This window comes from Pungitius pungitius, chromosome 16, assembly GCF_949316345.1.
Source record: "Pungitius pungitius chromosome 16, fPunPun2.1, whole genome shotgun sequence".
Classification (NCBI taxonomy): domain Eukaryota; kingdom Metazoa; phylum Chordata; class Actinopteri; order Perciformes; family Gasterosteidae; genus Pungitius; species Pungitius pungitius.
Window position 1 is genome coordinate 16,238,225 of NC_084915.1, and position 22,448 is coordinate 16,260,672.

At 42.9% G+C, this 22,448-nt stretch overlaps 1 protein-coding gene across 1 annotated transcript; it reads left to right on the forward strand.

The window, feature by feature from the left end:
- The first annotated feature begins 239 nt into the window (after nucleotides 1-239).
- Nucleotides 240-22,448, forward strand: zgc:77151 (uncharacterized protein LOC337153 homolog). Its single transcript, XM_037467912.2, has 12 exons — nucleotides 240-480; nucleotides 8,531-8,683; nucleotides 9,637-9,744; nucleotides 12,682-12,835; nucleotides 13,067-13,294; nucleotides 13,418-13,521; nucleotides 13,614-13,761; nucleotides 14,996-15,048; nucleotides 15,692-15,789; nucleotides 15,926-16,112; nucleotides 16,805-17,038; nucleotides 17,242-22,448. The coding sequence occupies exons 1-12, from the start codon at nucleotides 460-462 to the stop codon at nucleotides 18,436-18,438; spliced, it is 2,685 nt and encodes an 894-aa protein (XP_037323809.2). The 5' UTR covers nucleotides 240-459; the 3' UTR covers nucleotides 18,439-22,448.

The window sequence follows — 22,448 nt, forward strand, 5'->3', positions numbered from 1 at the left end:
CAATGAGGAATGCAACTTTAATTTCATGTGCCTGTCGATAAAAATATGAAATATTTCCCACCCAAAAAAAATCCTACAAGAGGGCAAACATGTTTCCATTGTCTCTAAGCATTCCACACGTCAAATGGCGATCTCTTTTATTGCAAATAAATTATATTTTGAAGAATTTGATTTAAACCTCCTTTCGCATCTAAACCCCGCCCACATCTGCCGCGTCACGCGGAAATACGTCACGCTGCTAAAGATGCTTCAACTGCCGTTCCACTGTGACTTTAACATTAAGTTGTAATGTACTCCATGGCAAACTTTGGCCACACCTAGATCCTGTCCCATTTCAACAAAAAAAATAACACAAGAAACAGGCTTTTTTTCTCCCTCTTCTGGTGCGTTTGTTTGTGTGACGGCGCGTCCCGGCGGTGTAACCGGAGAGGGGCCTCAGAGAGGGAATGCAGGACTGCAATGGAGCACAATGCAATACAGGTAAAGCCGATATAATTTCCAAATAAATGTCGATTTTTTTGTCTCGTACGCCCGGTGGGTTTCGTGACCTGACGCCGCGGGGAATATTTTAACCGTGTGTCGGTTTGAATTTACCTCCCGATTCCGTGTTTTATTTCATTTAGTTTGCCCCGTGTCGTATTGATTGTTTTCCCCATATCAACCGAGCACCGAGAGTTTGCCCCGAGTGCAATTACAACTTTATTCAACCAGGCTCAACTTTTTTTTTCCTCCCCGCAGATGTAGAAAATGAACCGTTGATATCTGTATTTTTTGCGGGGAAACCACCGTGTGTGACACCGAGCCGTCGCCTCGTTTTATACCGGGGACTCAGCCGTTAAATTCCAGTGTAATATTTCTGATATTTTCTCCGTGTTAATGATTAATTTCTTTGTGTGTCGTGTCGACAGTCTCCGCTTCTCCTCTTGCCTAAAACGTTACCAACCCCCACTCACACTAACGACACATAGGCTGAATAAAATCTTAATTTTCTGGCCGTTTGCCTGCGTGAAAATATCAGGAAACTTTTAAGCTAGTCCACCTTTTTTTTTTTTTTTTTTTTTTTTTACAAAAACTAGCTAGCAGCGAGCCGTTGCATCGACATTTTTTATTTTACATTTTCTAGAAAAAAAATAATGTCCACATCGACGTTGATATTAAAGATTTTTTTTTTTTTTGGTTCGACAAGGACTAGGTGGAGCAGCAGCAATGTTTGGTTGTAATAGGAAGCATATTGATATTATTATCAAATCCCTCCCGACATTTTGTCTCCTGTGTAATTACCGCAGTTTAAGGAGGAATGTTAATATTCTGTGTCAGCGAAGAGCGAAATGGGGCGTTTGTGGACTTGAAATAGCGAAGATTAGTGCTGCCCTAAAAAAAAAATAAAAAAAAAGAGAAAAGAAAACCCAGGAAACATCCAGAGGACACAGCAATGTGCTGCTTTAGTCGAATTAAAACGAACCCCAAGTCGTTTATTTTGACAGGACTCCTTCGTGTGTGGCGTGATATTCCAGCGGTGGTTGTATATTTTAGTAATATTTCAGTTTTTTTTATTTTTGAATATCAATTAATTGCAGTATTGTGAGTTTAAAAAAAATGGTGTTCTTGCTGTGGTGAACTTGTGAGCTTGTTGTAAAAACAGGATGGTCAGTGTTGTTGTGTTTTTGGCTTTTTATCTATTTATATATTTACTGACTAAAGAAGGGGACATTTTATTAATAATATTCGTCAGAGCCCCCCCCCTCCCTCCCTTCCCTTCTCTTCCTTCCCGTTGTGAAAACAGTTAAAATCTCACTGCATTATTACAGAAATATCACGAGAACTGACGTATGCAGGGCGCAGATTAAGGGTTTCCATCTTAAATTCTTCTGTGTGTGTGTGTGTGTGTGTATTCACATTTTAGACAGAGGGCTGCCTCTCAGAGCTCAGCTTATATTATGTGGCTTTTATTTCCCTGCCTCTTTCCACCACTAGGCTGGAGCACTGTGTCAGCTGGCCCTCCCCCAGGGCCACCAAAAAAAAAAAAAGAAGAAGATATATTCATATAACACTCCTATCGTACATAATAGTATGTTTATGCTACTTTGATGGTAGTACTTATACATATGGCCTCACTGTTATTTAAGTTAAATACACGTTTAATATTCTTTCTGGGGCTGAAACTGTCTGCAAAGCTAATCTTTGGAAGTTTATTCTTTGATCTCACTTGGTTGTGTTTAGCCTCGCTCTTCCTGATTTCATACCTTTTTTATATAGTGTGTGTGAATGTATAATCATATATATTTAGCAGTGCTATAACTAGCGATCAAAGCACTTATGGTTTAGTTGATTAACAGAATGGCGACAATGTGATCTATTTATATATTTTTGGGGGGAGGAAAATGCCAGAAATCTCTGGTACCGGCTTGTCAAATGTGAGCTGCGTTGTGGATTTGAATCGTTGTCTCCCTTGTTCATGTTTGTACACATAATAACTTAATAACTACACCTCAATATATCGATGAATGAGTCGTTGAAAAGGAAACATCTGCATGGGTTTTTGTCAATCGGCTGAATGGCTCAAAATGATCTAGTTCCAGGGTCTCAAATATTGACGCCTGCTAGTTACCTCTGTCTTCTGTGATGGTATACTATATTCTTCTGTTTTGGACGCTTTGATTATTCAAAACAAGGACATTTGAATATGTCAACTTGAGATTTTAAAAGCGTATTATGAGCCAAGTGAAGAATGAAAACACTGGCTTAATCAAATGAGAAAGTCGATATGTTCACCATCTTTGGATATTAAATGATCCATTCAATTTAAAAATGGGCTAATCTTCTACCTGTGGAGTTAAATGGAGGTTTTACGGTTCTTGATGTTATTCAGTCTCCTTCTTTCCCCTCAAATGGCTGTTAAGTAACCCTGTAATACTCATCTAGAGGGTAATAATGTCTATTACTCTGTTTTGTCTAGTATTATATTGTCCCTTGTATCGTAATAAACTGCCTATATCATGATAACGTCCCTTCAATGCATATCTTCCACCTTAGTGGATAAAACTCTCCGGAGCTCGGTTTTGATTGTCTAACTTTCATTTGTGTTATTCCTCCCTAAATCAATTTTTAAACTTAAAATGATACTGTTTAGTCTCACTTGATTGCATCGGTTTGTGTGTCGTCTCCAGCATCGAAATCCTCAGAGACATCAAAAACATTCCTCTCTGTCCTCTCGGCGGAGACTTGTATCTCCATGTAGTCACAGTAATGTCTGCAGGACCCACAGGTGGTCAATTCAACAGGTCCCGAACTCAAATGAGTGTTTGTCACTAATTGTATCTGGCATTTTCGTGGTTGTATTCATACGGATGTATTACAAAACATTCAACAAGTAAATACAGAGAAAAAAAAACTGTGCCTCCCTGGGACGCGTCGGTAGTGAGTTTTGCTCTGATTATGTTCCATGAATAGCTTTTATAGCATCTGGAGACGGCATCTAGGCTACTCGGAAGAGATTGGATCAGACCTAATGTTGGTGATTTGTACACAAAAACCTTTTTATACCCCCATGACTCAACGCTGCATTCACAGAACCTTCCATTGTGTCTGGGCTACTTTGACTATTTCCTTTAATTTCTCATATGTCATTAAAGTGCGCGTTGGTTTCATCTTTACATGGACTTCAAATGTACCCGTGGGATGCACTGCTCGGTTTACAGTGAATATTCAACTGTTGTTTAATTCATACCGTGTCTCCATGACGCTCCCGTAGGCACATGCAGTATTTTCCTCCGACTTCCTCTTACGCTGCCTTCTTGTAATCTTGCTTTGTAATCTGTCTTTATTTAATCCTCCTGTGGTTCTTTGGGGTTCATAGAGCCGCACGTCGAGTCAATTTGACTTTCAGCGGTGACCTTGTCTGTTGCAGTCGTAGTCTGTCATATTTAAAATACAAATATCAAGTGGTTTGTTGGTTTATTTTTTAGTACATTTTTCCCTCGGGTCCTTTTTTTAAAAGTGCCCGTTATACTCTGCAGTGACGTCATCAAACATCCTGACCGCGTTATGCCATGTGGCGACATTTCCCAAACATTAAAAATATATCGCAGGGTTATAATCGTCTCTGTGAGCTTACATTATTTTCTGCTGTGACATTTATTCGGTATCTTTCTAAAAATTGATCCTGGGCCTGCTGCAGCTGGTCTGCAGAGCTCCAGCGGGTGGGGGAGGAGGAGGTTCTGCCTGTGGTGGGGTAGGAGTATTGGGTGGGGGAGGGTGTGCTGGGCGGGGTGGGGATTGTGGATGATCAACACAGGAGTGAGAATTTAAGAAGATTCTGCATTTAGGCAGCAGACAGGAGAGCTCGCCTGAAAGGCTGCTTTTGAAAAGCCACCGGGGGGGGAGACGCAGTTTGCGCTTTTATTTCATGAACCGTCTATGAAGTAAAAGCAGCTGCACACCGGATACACCCGGAGCTTATACAGAGCGAGGCCTTTTTATATCATGGAGATATGGGGAATGTGACCTCTGCCTGCTTTAATTTGATTTCCTTAATATGAAAAATGTGCCACACACGTAGAACTGATCAGCCATTTAACCTCCAGAGCTGCAGCATTTAAATATTTAATACACAAAAAACTAACCTGCAACTGTTTGGATAATGAAGAAAAACATCTTCTGAAATGGGTTAGATTGTTGTAAGCAGATCTTACTTTTAGTAAGATGGATATCTTCGTTGTTCAGAAAGATATGAGACATTTTCCCAACTATGTGATCAATTTATACATAAAATAAGCTTCAGTTGCCTCTGTAAACGAGTACGGCAAACTGAAATGGAAGTTCTAGAAATTTTGAAACTTTCACAAAGAAAGGAGGCCTCAGGAATGTTTTATTTTCTGATATCCCTCATATTTTGTTGGAGGATACGTTTGGTGAAACACTTAAATGTAACGGCTTCATTGTCATTTCCACACACAACTTTCTGCTGACTTAAATACTTTACCAGCTCCACCAAATGTCTTAATCCGCAGCAGAAAATAGTCCCACAAAAAAAACAACCATTTATTCGATTCCGGAACCGTTTGAACAAATGAAACCGACAGACTCTGTCTTATCTGTGCCAGTCTTATCTTGTAGTAATATGTTAATATGTTCACTCGGGTTTACTAAACTTTGACTCCATCAAGCGCCGGCCACTCCTTCACAGTCGTTTCATCGCCTCATCTGAAGGAAAATAAAAAATTAATGTGCATGTAAATGTATAGGTTTAATTATTTTTTCAAAGACAAATGCCACATGTTCTGGTTTCCATAAACCATTTGCTGTGCTTGTTCTTTTATGATAAACTTTCCACATCAATGTGTTTTTAAAACAGTAAAACGATAAAATGACCACATGACTAATCAAGAAGAAAATGGCAGCTATTCTATCATGAACACTGGTTTGGCCTTTATACCAAAATGTTTATACCAAAACAAATGCCGTGTTTTCGCTAAATCACACTGTAACCTTGACCTAAAGAAAAGTTCCATGAATTGAAACTTCAGTTGTGACCATTTTTTATTTGGAGAATAACACATTTCAGTGAAACCTAACCTGCTATAATACATAGCTTATATCTATATATATTTATATACACACACACAAGCAAACCACATGGATATTATATTTCTGTTATTGATTTCATCTTGTAATGGTACTATTTTATATGAAAACAAAAGCACTTGTGGAAAATCGAACCATTTGTGAAAAATCTACTCAATTAGTGTTGAAACAAGTGGGCAGTGTTTCCAGTGGCTTCGGCCTGTTGGCCTGCTGGTATGTGGATAAAAACGGCTCCATGTCCTCCCTGAGAGACGCACACATCTCCATCCATCCAAAGAGCTCTGGAACAACCGCAGCCAGTTCAACGACACGCCATCGTACGGCCATCCCTCCAAACACGCTTGGAATCAAGACAAACTGCCTCCATTATTTTAATGAGGTGCTTAACTTTGATGTTTAAGCCTGTTTTTCCCCTCTTTGGGTGTCACAGGTCTCCTCACACTTCCTCTTACAGAACTGTGAAATCAAAACTACAGGTTTTTTTTTTTTCAGCCAGCAGCAGCAACAACAGAGGCAGTATTGGCTTGTGAACCCACCCGAGGTGCGCTCGATTTATTGCCCCACGCCGCTCAAGAGCCCACGAGCATTATCTGCCCTGGAGGTAAGGCGGATGGAGCGCTCCTCCGCTCCTAAAGAGGGAAAACGCACAGGAAGCTCCGAGCTGTGCATCCAACAAAGACAAACTCACCGGGACATTCACGTTGGCCAAATGGCACGGCTGTGGTTTTAGGGGGGGGGGGGGGGGGAGGGGGAAACTGCACCCAAAGAACCACGGCTGGAAAAATGTATTTTAGATTATTAACATTCTAGCGATACTAAATGAGCCTGTTTTCGAATATTGCCATTTTAATTCTTAGTGCAAAGTTTTAACATATTTGTACATTTTAGGGCTTACATTGTACTTACATTTCATTTTTACATCAGTTAATGAGGATTATATCTGTGTGTATATATATATTTAAAAGATCTTATCAATTCATTATCCTGAAAGCGCTTTATAATTGAGTTAAAGGAGACCTTTAGAACAAAGGTGAGGAAAGGTAGCCAATCTGAACCGACAATTAATCAATCTTAATCAATTAGTATCCTAAAAGAAAATCAAACTGGTGATAATGTGTCATTGTTGTAATGTATCAAGCCCAAACACAAAAGATTGGAATGCTTTATTAATTGATCAGGAAAAAAAGTCATTTTGGACTATTGGAACTGGTGGGGGCCATTTCTCAGTATTTCCTGATGTTTTATTGACACAATGCAAACAACAAAAAAGATCACCGGATCAAATAATTCCGGCAATAATCGATAAATGCAGCCCTTATTTTGGACCTCATAGATTAATCCTAAATAACATCAATGTACACCAAATGCTTATTGTATTTCTAACCGCTTAGATCTGAACATCACGTCACACCGAGCAGCAGACTGTCTTACAAAGTTGGTGCTGATTGATTAAACACTTCCTGTAGCTGTTTCAAAGTAAAAGCCTTCTACCAAGGTGGCTTTTACTTTGAAAACCCACCGCGGGAAGAGGTTAGTTTGTTATATCTGCAACTCTGCTGAAAGCTTTGTTTCTGCAGGGTTAATTCACTGAATAATGTGCTCTCATTCGCACACATTTTACACACCTTCTGACGAACATAATAGGAATATGATCCATTCATGATAACGAGGACAAAGATAGGTGGTAATATTTGAATGATTTAAGCAAAGTGTAACTGACTTTTTACAGGTGCAGTGTCACTCCGATTATTCTTTGCAATTTCTAAAATGAGAGTAACAGCTTCAAAAGCAGAAAGCGTGTAGTTTTGAGGTCTGGTTGATATTCTTTGTATATATTTTCTACACATAGGTGATGGTATAGCTTCTTCCATTCATGTAAATGAAATTGATGCAAGGGCGAGTCGTAACTTAAAGTTGAGGTGAAAACTGAGATGAAGGGTCTCGTGACATTCCGCATGCCTGAGCAGTGAGTAGAAACTACATTACAGATACTGAATGATTCACTACAGCTGATGATCGGCTGCTTTCTAGGAATGATGTGGACGCAATTCTGTGCATCCGGGTGAAGGCTGAAGGCTCAATTAATTCCCTGAAAGTTTAACAGAAAGTGCTAACACCATGTCGTAGTTTACCTACTGATAACCGGAGGTTATCTATCTTTTAGAAGTCATTTTTTATGTTAAAGTTAAACTGATGTTATCTGGAAAACGAATTGCGACATACCGATGATTTAAGATTGCACAAGTTCATACAGGTTTAATCTTTCAGGCATGTTTTTGGATTATTGGTGAGACATTTTGTGTGAGCAGGCATTTCTACATTTTGGTTAAAAAGCTGCCTCACATTCTTCAGCTTTAATCATATCTGACCAGCATTTGAGTCACTTTAAGGGTAGCAGATATGTCTCTGCTACCTTCAGCTCAAATAGGTTTTAATATTTCCTCTCAGTTTTTTTGATGGACTGTTTTACAATATCCTCCTCTGAGCCGCTGTGTGTGCGTGAGTGTGTCTGTGTGTGTGCGTGAGCGTGTCAATCCACTGCGTCGCTGCAAGATTGTGCAACTTTTATTGTGCAGAGGTGTTGGTGCCGGAGTGGTTTTATGCAGAATCTTTGGCTTGAACACAACTTGGAACAAGTAAGGAAAACACAGTGTAGTCCGTGTAGCACACATGTGGTTAAACTTTGATTTTATAGAGTTGGTCCCTGTTGTCCTTCCCGTGTAATGCATGGAAATGTAGAACTTTTGAAAAAGCTGTATCATGGTCGATAGTTTTGAATCCGACCCACAATCCTTTGCACTCTTTTCTCGCTCTCTCTCTCCTCTCCCCAACGATCACTGCCATTCAGTCCCATGATCGACATGCATTTGCCACAACTAAAAACTGTGAAAACGCCACACCGGCCATTAGCGCCTCCTCATCAGTGCCGTCTTGTCTTCTCCGTCAGTGGTTGGGTGCCCCCTCCTGCCAGCGAGGCAGCTACGCCTTCTATAAGGCCGTGAGCAGCAGAGCCCAACCCGATGGGCCCGCCAAGGTGTGGAAGCTCGGGGAGTTTTACCTCATCCGCTGTGGGCCGCAGGACCCCGAATGCATCGCAGAGGTGAGATTTACAAGATGGCCCCTTGAGTGGTGCTCAGATTGAAAATACTACAGTTTCCACAATGCAACTTGATATCATTCGTTAGACACTGATGAACCCAAACTTAACAGCCTAATATTAATACCGAATGAACACATTAATGGGAGTATAGTATTGACGTTGGCTGCTCTGACCTTGGAAACCATTTCAAAAAGTTTGTTTCAAGTCCCTGAATTAGAAAGTTACAGTAAACCCTTTCTGAAAGGTCTCCTTATGATCCAACCAAGAATCACATTTGACCCCAAAATTTGCACATGATCTGTTCCACTTCGGTTCACATAATGACGTCTTTAACCCTCGACCCATTAGCCCAGTGGGACCAAATCCCCTTCATTTTCCTTCAGAAGGAGTTTCCTCATCTCTGCATCCTGGTCTCCACTTACGCCACAACAGTATATTTATTTATTGGAGCTTCAGACTCTCAGTCTGGTTTTATCTTTTATTTCTTAAAGCAGTGAAGGTCAAACTGTGCGTATCGGCCTCCCTGACTTCTCCAGCCTTGCCTCTGACATCTTGTTCAAGGTTACAACATATTCAAATAAAAGACAAGCATGTACTATAATACTGGCTGAGGATACCTCTGGGTATCTCAAATGGTAAAGTACACAAGTTTTTCCCAGTTTTAACAGTTATATAGATTAACTACTAGAGTTTAGATAACTAAAAACAAACGTGTTAAGTCTTCTTTTTTGAGAAATGACGTCAAACAAGTTCAACCGGCTGGTTTGACTACTTTGCATTTTTTGAGTGAAATCAGCCTGAAGGCTTTAGGATCATTAGAACTAAGGACTATGCATTCTTTTTTTTTTTTTTTAGTTAAACTCATTTTAAAATGACAGAACGTGCTGTTAGATTACTCCACCAAGTCTAAACGTCATTGTGTTCTTCTTCTTCTTCTTCCTCCTTGTGTGCAGGTGACCTTACTGTGGGAGGACCAGGCACGACGCCACCTGCTGGCCAGCGCCCGACTCTACTTCCTGCCTGAGGACACGCCGACGGGGCGGACCAGGGAGCACGGAGAGGTGGGTCAAAGGTCAATGGGCGCCTTGCTCGCTCCAAATGCTTGTCCCTATGTGTGAGCGTATTTTCGTTGCATGTTTTTTTTTTTTCTTCATTTATTAGTATAAATAATTCTGTAGTGCCCTGTTTATATTTTTGTTACACACTCTTTGGTATATTTTTAGTAGAGTTGAAAATAAATTAAACACAAATATAAACTTCTATGTAAGGCCATATTGTCCACAGGATATACTTGGGAAATAATAAGCTCCTGGGAGACTGACTCTTTTTACTTTTATTTTCTCCATCCGGTTGATATCAACATGGGTTTACTAAATAAGAAAAACCTTGTGCTGGTTGTGAATTTCCCTTCATCAAATGGAGAAAGTAAATATATATAACTATAAAGTACTTGACTCGTTATACTGTTCACCACTAAAACCAGAGGATTAGTATTAACTAAAGTACCTGATATATGAGCACTTGTACAATATGAAGCAAGACCAATAAGACGTGATGTCCTTCTGCAATTCCTGTGGTGTCTTAACGGGAGTGAACGTCTCCCAAATATAACCTGGGGAATGCCGCGAGAGCATCTATTCATAATCTTGTCACAGGAGCCCTGCTTCCTTTTCTTTTTATGTAAACGCCTTTGGCGAGGGACCTGAACAAGTTTAGTGAAAGGTTTCTTGTAACTTAAAAGATGGGTCTTTCCCTTTTTTCATGAGCAATGAAGAACAAACATTCGTTTACAGCTCTGTGTGGTCGGATATTATTTAATGATCTGCCTTTCATGAATGAAACCCAAACCAGTAAACTGCGTTTAAACACACTGGGTAAAATGGAAAGTCAAGAGATGTACTACTAATGTATAACTTTGATATTTCTACTGTTGAGGCCTCTTGATTGATTTTAAAAATGATTCTTTTCAAAGGAATCATAGCACAGTTTATTTTATATTAAGAGTTAATTAAGGTGTTAAGGCCTTTTATGAAGGTAACAGACTTCCTTTTTGTATCTTTTTGTCTTCTCTCCATAAACTTCCACTCTGTGACACCACCCGTTAGTTTCCACAGCAGCGCGGCGTCGGTGGAGTCTTCTCACCCCGGAGTAGTGTGGCGAGGGGGGCGTGAACCCAACAAAAGAAATGCCTTTCAAAACCAAAACACGGCCCCGCTGACGTAGCCTCGGAGTTAACGCGGAAAAATGTTTATTCATGGCTCCCGCGGAGCCACTTCATGCAAAGACTTTTAACATGTTAATGAGCTCACATCCGGCACGGAGGAGGTTGGGGGGGTTTTTTTTGGGGGGGGGGGGGGGGGGTCCGGGAGGCGCGGCCGGCTGCTGCAGCTCCGCTGTGGAGACCAGATGTAAATGAGCGGCAATGTGTTTGTATTGTGCCAATATTATCTAAACAAAGGAGAAGATGGAATGAGTTATGTAAAATGACATTTTAACTCCTCCAACCAGATTCACGTGGTAAACAGAGGAAGTGCCTCTTTTTCCATATTCTGCTACACCATTACTTCTTAGTGGGGAAAAAAAATATATATAACCGACACATTATGATATGTTATTATACATCATTTACCTAGGGCTATATATATATAGTAATTAAAACAAAACCTAAACCTTTTACCAGCTGCAACACTAAAGTGATTCATCAATGATCCTCAACCAGTAACTTTATTATAGCGACCTCTGTGTTAAGTAAATAAGGACACATTTAGTTTGATTGTTTAACTGCTAGTTCCTTGGTAAACATTCCTCACTCATTCCTTGTTTGGGTCCTACTTGCGCTCACATTTCACTTGACGCAAACAAAGACGCAGAATGCCGAGGGGAAAGAGACGAGATAAACAGCGGCCAATTATTCACAGATGAGTAAATAGTCCAACAGGCATTTCTGTCTCATAAACTTCCTCTTTTATTTTTAAGTGCTGCATCACATGCAGTGGTGCAATAGGTACTCGTATAGCAATACAACACATAAAAAAACGGACTTAAACTGACTTATACAAATACACTTGAGAGAAAGAAAATGTAAAAATGAAATGTATATTTATCTTATGTAGAAGAGTGGCTTTTATCCTGTAGTCATAAATCATACTTTAAGTTGTCAAAAAGTGCTCTAATATTTCAACATTTGTTTTGTCAGCTGTGATATGTCAGTTAAATCATTTATTTTTTTTAATGCTGGAAAGTGGACGGTTTAGTTTAAGCTCATTTTCTGTGTCCAGCCAGAGAGCTGTTTACTTTTTATGCTAAATCCTTCTTTCGCCTCACTCACTCTACAGGTTTTTTTTAGGCTCTCACGTAAATGTCAAGACTTTGCCAGCGAAGCAATAAAGACTTATGAGTCGTAATTGTCTTTTCCAAAAGAGCCAAAACCAGATTTACTTTTCTTGCTCAAGTTTAAAGCCGGTCCATTGTTCCCGGGCCTCATTGTTTGTGTTCTGGCCTGTTTCTCTTTCCTCGTGCTCGTTGATCGGGATGATAAGAACTCGTTTCAAAACGTGTTCTCGACAATACGCAATGACTGATATCCAAATCTTTTATTTCTCAAGTGACAAATGAGAAAAATGTATCAATCTTAATTGTATAACATCTAAAATCACAATTACGGTCCTTAGGGGAATGCTTAACGTAATCACACATAAGTATCAAATCTTTTAATGTCATCTAAAATCACACTATACACCAGAAGAAGACTACTTCCCACAAGGCCAACAAGGGATTAGAGTGGTGTAGCCTTTAATTATTAATACATGTATAATTTCACTTAGTCACTGTTTTCATCTTTAATGCATGATACTCTTTCATTAATACTCTTCAATCTTCATCTTTTTTTAATGTGTTAGTTGAGAGCTTTTCCAACATCTCAAGAAAACAAAACCACAACCGCTCACCCTGAAGGGAAGTCAAACGGTGGAATAATCCTCTTATGGTGTGTTTTTTAGGATGAGGTTCTTGCGGTGTCCAGGAAGATGGTGGTGCGGGTGGAGGACCTGGTGCGGTGGGCGGGTGCAGAGTCGGCGGCTTGGAGCAGCGGCATGAAGCCGGCGCCCTGCGGCACCGACGGCAGCAGCGAGCGCCTCGGAGACAAACCCGAGAGTAAGAACCCGAGAGCCCACGAATCAAGCGCACCCTGACGTGTGCTAGCAGCTTTAGTTAAAATTTAAAGTTCAGGTGTGATGTACAGTAAAGTCTATTTATTGTTATTAATCAAAGTTGACCAGAAAAAACACTAAGAAAGTGCAACTCTGAGCGTCTCAGTGGTGCTGGATGCCGAATGCATCAACAGAAGTGCGCTTGTTTCACGCGCCTCGTGTCCCCTCCTCTCAGGCGACCCGGCGAAGCGCCAGGGCATCCGGGTGCTCAGCTACCCGCAGTACTGCCGCTTCCGCTCCCTGCAGAGACGCATCCAGCACGGAGCCAGGGGCCCGGTGCTGCAGGACCCCCACCTGCTGGCCCTGGGGGGCGTGAAGGCGCTGCCCCACACCCGGCTGATGTACTGCAGGGACACCTTCAACCACCCAACGCTGGAGAGCTCCAGCTTCTCCTGGCAGTTCAGTGAGTGCTTTTAAGTGAAATACCTTTTAATCATCTTGCATCATAAAATGATGAAAGGTGCAGCTGCTTTTTTTCTTCTTCTCTTTTTTCAACTATGTTTTTTTTTTTTTTTTTTTCCTGCAGGATGTCCGTCTCTCAGTCTTCGAGGGCGACCTCGCAAGAGGAGAGGCCGGGACGGCAAAGACTCCAACTCCAGTCAATCGGAGTCCTGGATTGACAGGATGAAGGTTTGTTACCAAGTTTTTAGACGCCGAGGTTAGAAATTGCAACCGATAATGTTTGGTTAGTGCTAACGAGCAAACTGCCCCCCCCCCCCCAGGAAAACGTGATGGGCAGTGTGGAGGTTGGCTGTGAGGGCAGCTGGCTCCCCGACCCCGAAGAGCAGCTGTTCCTGGACCAGCTCTTCGCCTTCATGGAGCGCCTCGGCTCGCCCATCAACAAAGTCCCCAACCTCGGCTTCAAGAAGAGTGAGTCTCTCATTCCTTCTTTAGTCTTTCTCCCTTATCTGTATGCTTTTTTTCCCCTGACCTTTCTTTTAGTTTTTCTTCCTTTTTAGTTCGTACCCGTCTCTGATCTGTTTCCCTTCCTCTGTCCTTTCTTTCTTTACTATATTTATGTTCTTTTTCTTTTGTTCCGTTTCTGTTCTTACTTTCCTTCTGTATCTCTTTCTTTCTCTTTTGGAAAGGTGCTCTTGAAATTTAAGAAATGCCTATTCAATGGTAGGGAAAACACAACCACAATTTGAACTGTTGAGATTAGAAATTTTTCTCAAGAGGTATATGAGATCTCTCTTGACAATCTGGTGATATCCAGGAACAAACCTTAGAAACGACAGCTGATTAAAAGGGGGACTGCGTCAGAATGCTCGTCATTCCTGCTCGGCCGGCTCCACGATCGCACTTTGCTGCTCGGGGTCTGATGCCTGTTTGCCCTCAGAAGAGCTTCTTTAAAATGATACACCTCAGTTTTTAAAACTACTTCCATTGAACCTTTCTTAGTTTAGTTATTTATTTTTTGAATGATTTTTAAGTTATAGGAATATTTATAGGTATTTTAACCTAAATATTCTCTCCTCTCCTTAAAGAAGAAATATTTGATTCACATTTGTATCTTCTATCTTCTCTTTAGTCAAATTGTTTAAGTAAGCTGATAACATTACAAAAATACATTATGCAGAATGATAACAATAAATTTAAGGTCTAATTATAAATCTTATGTTTATATTTATCTATATTATACTTTTCATGTTCAATTAAATTTTAATTCAGAGATCTTAAATGTAGATTATGTTGAAATAAACTGCATCTAAAACTTTTACTCCTAGAGCTGCCAAAAGAGTGTTTCATAATGTAAATATATGGCAGCTGAAAACCGTATGTGAAGTTCTCCTTCTGCTCTCCTTTTATTTTACCCACGCAGATTATTAACATTTAATTCGATCTTGAATGTTTCATCATATTTATGCCGCAGTCAAACCTTAATTATATAAAGACAGGAGAGTTATTTTTCATCTGTATCTTTACAAGGGGGAAGAATAAAATCATGCTCCTTTTTAGATTACCTTGCAGGGTTCATCCGAACACATTTGTTTAGGCAAATGGAACGGTTTTATTTTTATTCCAACTTTTATCCGCCGTTTTATCCGTTTCATTTTTGCATATCAATTTCCAGTTCAAACATGTCCGCCTTCTCTCTCCTTAGTTGACCTCTTCCTCATGTACTCTGTGGTCAAGCGGCTTGGTGGCTACAAAAGGGTGAGTCCCCTCGAGCAATTTCACATTATATATATATATATAGTGATAATGAGTGAACTTAACAGTGGTTTGTTTGTGTGTTGTGCTGCCTTTGGACGCGATAGCTGTTCCTCCCCGTTTCCAGACTTTATGCTAAGCTAATTCACTTCTGGTTAAGCCTCACGATTTCTTATACATCAAACTCTGAACAAACTGTACCTCAAAACTACAAAAATGTTTGGGTTAAAAGTCTGCATCAGCTTATAGTCAAACGATTGATTCAAAACTACTTGCTTACTACTTTTTAATTAACCAACATTCAACTTGATATTTTTCGTTTCCCAGCAGTCTCCAGTGAATAAACACACGACAAACCCAGCTTTCCCATCAATGTAAACAGGCAGACAGGCCTGTTCAATCGCTCATTGTACCGAGCTCAGCCTGGTACTCCACAATCCTAATGACACACCGTGTCATGGGTGCAACTGTTTCAACACAAAAAAATCAAGTCAAACTGGATTTTCAACCAACATTAACAATTAAAAATAACTTTGGTTCAACCCACGCAGACTAATTCTGCTCCTCGTCCGTTGCCATGATTACACATGTTGAATGTTTCAGGTCTGTGGATGGTAGTTAAAGCCTTCTGTCGTGTGTGTCGTAGGTGACGTTGGACCGTCTCTGGAAGATAGTCTATAACGAGCTGGGAGGATGCCCCGGCAGCACCAGTGCTGCTACCTGCACCCGGAGACACTACGAAAGGTCCCGACAGAAACACTTAGCCCTCGTGCAAGAATCCTGAGAACATCAACAAATCCTTTTTCGGGCTGAAACGGAAGGTCCAAGTGTTTTAAAGTACGAGCACTGAGCCTCCTACAACTGTGTGTGTGTGTCTCAGGCTGATGCTTCCTTACGAAGAGCACCTCGGAGCAGGAGGAGCAGGAGAAGCAGGAGAAGCCGAATTCAAAATCCCTGAATCCCCGACGCCTCTGAAGCCCCGAGGGATTCGAGGAAGGAAACCACTTCAGAGAGGCAGGAAACCAGGACTCAAATCCAAGGACAAGAAGGTGCCCCCCCCTGCTGCTGTAAGTGACAGACCGATTATACAGCTTTTAATCCTGTCAGCTACTCATTCAAACTCCACTTTCCTGTTTTATTTTGCTGCCAATATGCACCGTGCATCTTTCATTCAGGAATGTTGTGTTTGCCAACTTGGGCCCTTCATCTCAAGTCAAACAAAAAGGAACAAAATTCTCTCAAGATTTTGTCGTCTTAAGTAGAATTTGGAGTAATGACGTAATAACCTTATTAGGAGTATATTTTGTTGGTACTTGCTCACCCATGACTCAAAACAGCCAGCGGAGATGATGTTCATGAGTGACTTGGAATTTCTCCGCCGTCCCAAGTGCTCTGCAGACCTCATTGAGTTTGGCAGTCTGAGTATGAATTGCACAACAACAGATTGAATAAAATAACAACGTTGTCATGGCCATCGCCGGATTTCCAGGCAAAATATCTGCTGTCCTTCCCAGTACGATCATTTGTTACGTCAACTGTGATTAATGTGACTTGCCTCTGCAATACCTAGTGGGTATTTTATTTTGCTGCATGAACTCAGCGGAAAGGAAAAGGTCTGTTGTGAATATGGCCAAGAAAAAGAAAGGAAGATATAGTTCTTTTAATTTCATCGCACAGCGACCAGTGACATGTTCAGATACGACATTCAAGCCACTGTACATGAGCACTGATCTCGGTCTCTTTCCCCCCCCCCTTGCAGATGGTGAACCCAGCTGGCGGCGCGGCGGTGAAGAGAGGCCGAGGCCGGCCGCCGGGAACGCGCAACAAGGCCACGCTGATCGCTCAGGCCAAGCTGGTGGCTCAGCAGCAGGCCAAAGCCAAAGCAGCAGGATCATCATCAGCAGCAGCATCATCAGCAGGAGAGTCCACGCAGCAGAGTCCTCTGCTTCCAGCCCGGAGGGAAGGAGCACCGACGGCCAGCAGCGCGCACAGGGTAACTCCTCAAACCCAAATCTATTATCTCATTAATCTAAGTATCTCAAAGCCAAATAATCGACGGCGTCAAAGCTGTTTTAATGTAGATTCATCAGTTTATCGTCATTATTGGATGGATGTTTAAGCCTCTTACAGATGAATGAATATTAGCAAACGCTCTCCGTGACCTCCTTGTTCTTCCTGTCTCCTCCGTCCCCGCAGCCCGTCCACCAGGCCGTCCTCCCTGCCAACATGCCCCTCACCCCCGACCTCTCCCCCATGTCCGCCCCCTTCCTCCCCTTCCTGCCCAAACCGAAGGAGCTGAAGCCGGACCGAGGGGAGCCCGCGGCCGCCGCACCGGGTGTGCTCCTCTCCACTCTGCCCCGTCACTTTGTGGGTGGGTCCCTGGGGGGCTTCAGCCCCATCAAAGGGGTCTGTCCTCTGGACGTCTTAAGGAACCGCGGCAGCCTGCAGAGGGGCCCGGAGAGCCCGGCCTCGACGCCTCAGGACCCGACCGGCTACACACTCCAGCCCAAAAGCGGAAGCCCGGACACGCCTCATCCCGGCGGGGACCAGCTTCAGCCGCTGCTCCACCTGCAGCACAACCACTGCTCGGGGTGCAACGGGGACGAGGCGGCCCAGAGAGGGGGCATTCGGGACGCTAGGAACCGGCCCCCTCTGCCCCCTCTCCGGGTCCTGCCCTTGAACCTGGACTGCAGCGTTCAGGTGTGCCAGCTGATGAGGACTCGCCTGGGCTCGTCTCAGTTCCAGACCTTCACGCGGCGACTGTCCGAGGCCCTGTCCCAGGACCTGAGCACCAAGCCCCCCTGTTCCCCTATCACCCCTCCCCCCGAGCAGGCGTTGCCCCTCAACCTCAGCAAACGCTTAACGGCAAAGAGGGCCGGCCCAGAGGGGACGGAGACCGGCTCGGCAGCGATCGGCGGCGGCGCAGATCAACCGCCATCCAAGAGGCCCAGAACCGGCTGCACGGAGCAAGCCGAGGGCTTCGGCCCGGGGGGGCGGTCCAGCTCCGGAGGGAGTGACGGGGGAGGAGAGCGGGACAACGAGACGGAGAGCCAGGAGGAACCCGCGGACCTGAGCTCCCCGAGCCGGATCAGGGCCTTCCTGCTCGGGCTGCCACCCTTCCAGGTGAAATTCGAGGACGATCTGAACGGGACGAGGTTTGGGAGGTTTCTACCGGCGGCGCCTCAGTCCGAAACCCAGAGGACCGAGACGGAGACCGCAGAGGGCGGCGTGGCGTTAAAGAAAGAAGCAAAGGAGGAGGTGGAAATAGAGCGGCGTGAAACGGAGAGAAGCAACAAACTGCAGGAGGAGAAGGACGCCGCCCACCTCTCTGGTCCCGGTCCAGCTGAGCTGAAGAGAGCCGGGCCCTGCAGCGCTGACACGCACTGTTTTTAGCGTTCTTCCCTCGCGGATGTGAGCATTTTGTGATCAGACAACCGTAGGGTAAATTGGGGGATTTGAGAACCGTTTGAACCCAAAACGTCTCTTTGTCCCCCATCTTTTGTCTCCTTGCTCTCCGTTTTTTTTCACGTCGTTGATTGAACTTTGCGGAGGAGCGACAACAGCGAGGCTCATGACAATCACACATTGGTGTCTTTTTTTTTTTCTTCTGTTTCCTTTCTGTCTCTTTAAGGTAAAAAAGAAACAGGAGGAGTGAGACTGTGACTCTTAAACAAACACTGCCATAACCCTCCATAACACTATTAACTCCACCAGTCGATGTTTTGCTGGAATATTGAATGGGATCCATATTACTTAAAATGAACATCTATTCTATCTATGCGTGATGCTATGCATCAAGACTTCATAAATTAGCATATAGAGTGTACTGTAGTTTGACTAGTTTTTAAATTGTACGTCTGTAGAGAAATGGTTATTTTCTAAATCGCTTCTCAGTCTTCACATCATAGCTCGTTAAGTGAAGCTTTTCTGTAGTCCTGCTCGTTAGATGAAATTATATAAACTTACACGTATGTGCCTTAAATGGCCGGCGACATGTTTCACCGCCGGCTTCTAATCCATTGGGTTGAAGAGATACCTTGATGTGGCACCTGTTGGGTTTCCCTTCATCCTCAGTAGGTCTCCAAAGCTCACCTGAGATTCTACTTCTTGTAAGAGATGAGACAACAACTTTTAACAAAAGAAGCCAAAGTCATCGAAATGTTTAACTGTCGTCTTAATACTAGCAGCTGTACTCGTCTTAATTAAACTGGTAGAAAAACAATAGAAGTCTTTCCCGAAGACAACGGTTCGATGCCCAGCCCTGCTGTTCAGGCCGCCTCCATCGCTACCGCTTCTCCGTCGCTACCGCTTCTCCGTCGCTACCGCTTCTCCGTCGCTACCGCTTCTCCGTCGCTACCGCTTCTCTGTAGCTACCGCTTCTCCGTCGCTACCGCTTCTCCGTCGCTACCGCTTCTCCGTCGCTACCGCTACCCCTTCTCCATCGCTACCGCTTCTCCATCGCTACCCCTTCTCCATCGCTACCCCTTCTCCATCGCTACCCCTTCTCCATCGCTACCGCTTCTCCATCACTACCGCCCTGTTCACCCCATCAGAAATCCGCACAGGGAGATCAAACATTCAGACTACCTCACGTTTTTTTTTTTTCTTTTTCAAAAATTTACAATTATTTTTTCTCAAATCCTGAGAGACTCAGTCAACACTTACCACCGTACTTTGATCTCTTCAGGGACGAAAGTGCCTAAAAAGAAATAGTCAGAGAGAAATAACCACGAATAGCTTTAAACCAGATTAAAAAGATCAAAATACGGTGGAAACATTTAAATCTGATTTTGGTGTGTTTTGTTGTGCCGAGCCGGGCTTTATCCGCTCTTTATGCTAAGCTAGGCTAAGCTACGCTACGCTAGAATGCAAACGACCTGCTGCATCCACATGAATACATCCACATACGTGTTTAGAAAGTCAAACCGCAAGCATTCACCAAAGAACTAGGCGAACCCAGCCGGCTTCCTCCTCGTCTTCATCTAAAGTGCCAACGCAGAACGCAGACGCCATCAAGGTATCCCTTTAACAGCCTCCTCCCACTCGCCTCTGTTGGTTTTGGATTTGCACACCTGCTGTACCCACGCGCTTCATTCGCTTCTCCATATCTATGTTTGCCATGTTTTTACTTGATTTCTCTGCCAAGGTTTTTTTTTTTTTTTTTTTTTTTTTGTATTATTTCACTAGTGGAATCAACTACGACACCAAAATTAACTGGTGCTGTTTCTTGTCAGCTGTGTAGCCGTGTTGTTGTTGTCGTTCTTTTTTTTTTTAACGGTTAAAGCTGCAGATTCTTTTCATCTCAGCGAGTCTTGACTTGTCTCAAAATGCCTTTTTCCTGCTTCTGCAACCAGTTCAAATATTTCTCACCGGTTTATTTGTGTTTTGAGTTTTAAGAAAAAAAAAATATTTTAAAGAACTCAATGAATTCCTTGTAATGGAAATATTTGCAGTTTTATTCAGATTTATAAAGACATGTGTACTTGGTAGATTGTCGCTGCAGAGGCACCAAAGCACATGAAACTCCACCAGGGATCCCCACACCTCCTGTAGCAAAGGGGAGAGCTGTCAATAATGTCTCAGCATGTTGTTGGTCGTCATTTTAATAAGTAACAAGAGGAATCCGGATCGATCCAGCTCACATCGAGTCTTATATATTTTGGGTCTACCTCCTGCTCCTAATATTAAGATGACGGGGCCTCCGTGTGTCTTTTAAGGGAAACCGTTTGGTCACCTGTTCGATTCCGCCCCGCGCTGCCACACTCTGCCACTGGGTGGCAGTAATGTGCCACCAGCGGGGTTTGTGCCACAGGGCTCTTGTGTGTGTGTGCAGTAGTAGGCCAGTTAGCCGGGCATGCTAACGTTTGTAGCTTACAATAAGCACACTGTTTAATGCAGCCCCCCCTGTTTAATGAAGTGTCCTTTGCGTATTCGGTAGTAGTCGTCACATGGGGGACGATTTTGCAGAAATAAAGATGATAAAACACTTAATAGGCCAACGGAAAGTTTCCCGCATATATATATATATATAAAAAAAAAAGAGGTCAGGAGAAGTTCTTGGTGGTTTTTGTTTTTTGGACCGAGATCATTGGGGGAGACGCCCCAGCTATGAAACCACAAAGCTTTCTCCCACAGTAGTTGTATGAACACTTTTTTTTTTTTTCAACCAAATACTCCATTTAAATCCTTTCTGTGTGCAAATTACCGAGTGCAACAGGTATGATGTGTTTGTGACAAAGTGGCCCCCGGGCACCGTTCAGTGTGACCTTTGAACTTATTTCCTTCAGACAAACTCCCAGTTTGCAGACAGACTCTCCTGAACCCGCCCCCCCCCCCTCTCATGTTTGTCATTTTTTATGTTTAAGACAGGCCTCCAACACCTGTGTGTCATTCTTCTAGTCCCATAGTTTTTCCTCTTTGGCTTTTAAGTTTGTAAAGGTTTCTTTTCTCCTTTTTCCTTCGGTAAAGTTAACGATTTGAATTGTTTACATTTTGTTATGCATGTTCAAACAGTTTGTTATATCCAGTGTTTTTGCATACTGCGTCGGCATCGGTCTCGAGCGGCGCTACTTAAAAAAAAAAAAAAAAACTATAAAAAACAAACAAACAACAAAGTGCCTGATAGTTGGTGGTGGGATTTGTCAGCCAATGAACTGGACCCGGCCAGTCATGTGACTCATCCGGTCATGTGACGCATCCGGTGAGCGACCGTCACGAAGATAAATGATCAAATTAAAGGGGCCACATGTGACATTTTAACATCCGTGAATGGACTTTATTCTATTTCTCATAGAATGTAACCGATTATTTTCTTTAACAAACATTTTAAGAAGTGTTTCTGTAAAAATGATTATTACTGTAAAGATGATGAAAGCCAGCCGGTTCAAACACTCCAAACCAGCGAATTAGACGCCTTTTGTGTAAAGAGTGACGGAGGAATCTACATGATGGCGTCATTCTTTTAGGGAAGTGATCCATTACATGTGGATGTTAGACACGCTGCAGGTGGCACCTTTCCACATCGAATGTTTCCACCACATCTTCAAGTGATCTCATTTTGAATCACACGACAGCCTTTACTGTCATTTATTTTTTTTGTTATTTCTTTCCCTCCAAACAAAAGATGATCTTTTTTTCTTCTTTTTAAACGTGGCCGACATGTTTCCTCCTCCCCGTCGGGGGGGGGGGGCGGACCCTCTGCGGTGCAGCGCCGGTCTGCCGAGGCCTCCATCCACACTCTTGTGTTCTTGCGTTTGTGCGACTTGAGGAATCGCAGAAGAGCAGCGAGAAAACTCCGCTTCCGATATCCTAGTCTCTGTAAGCGGTGAACGGCTGGCAGTATCAGGTACCATTCCATTTCAACACTGTATATTTATAATAAAAGTAATCCGTTAACACCTGAA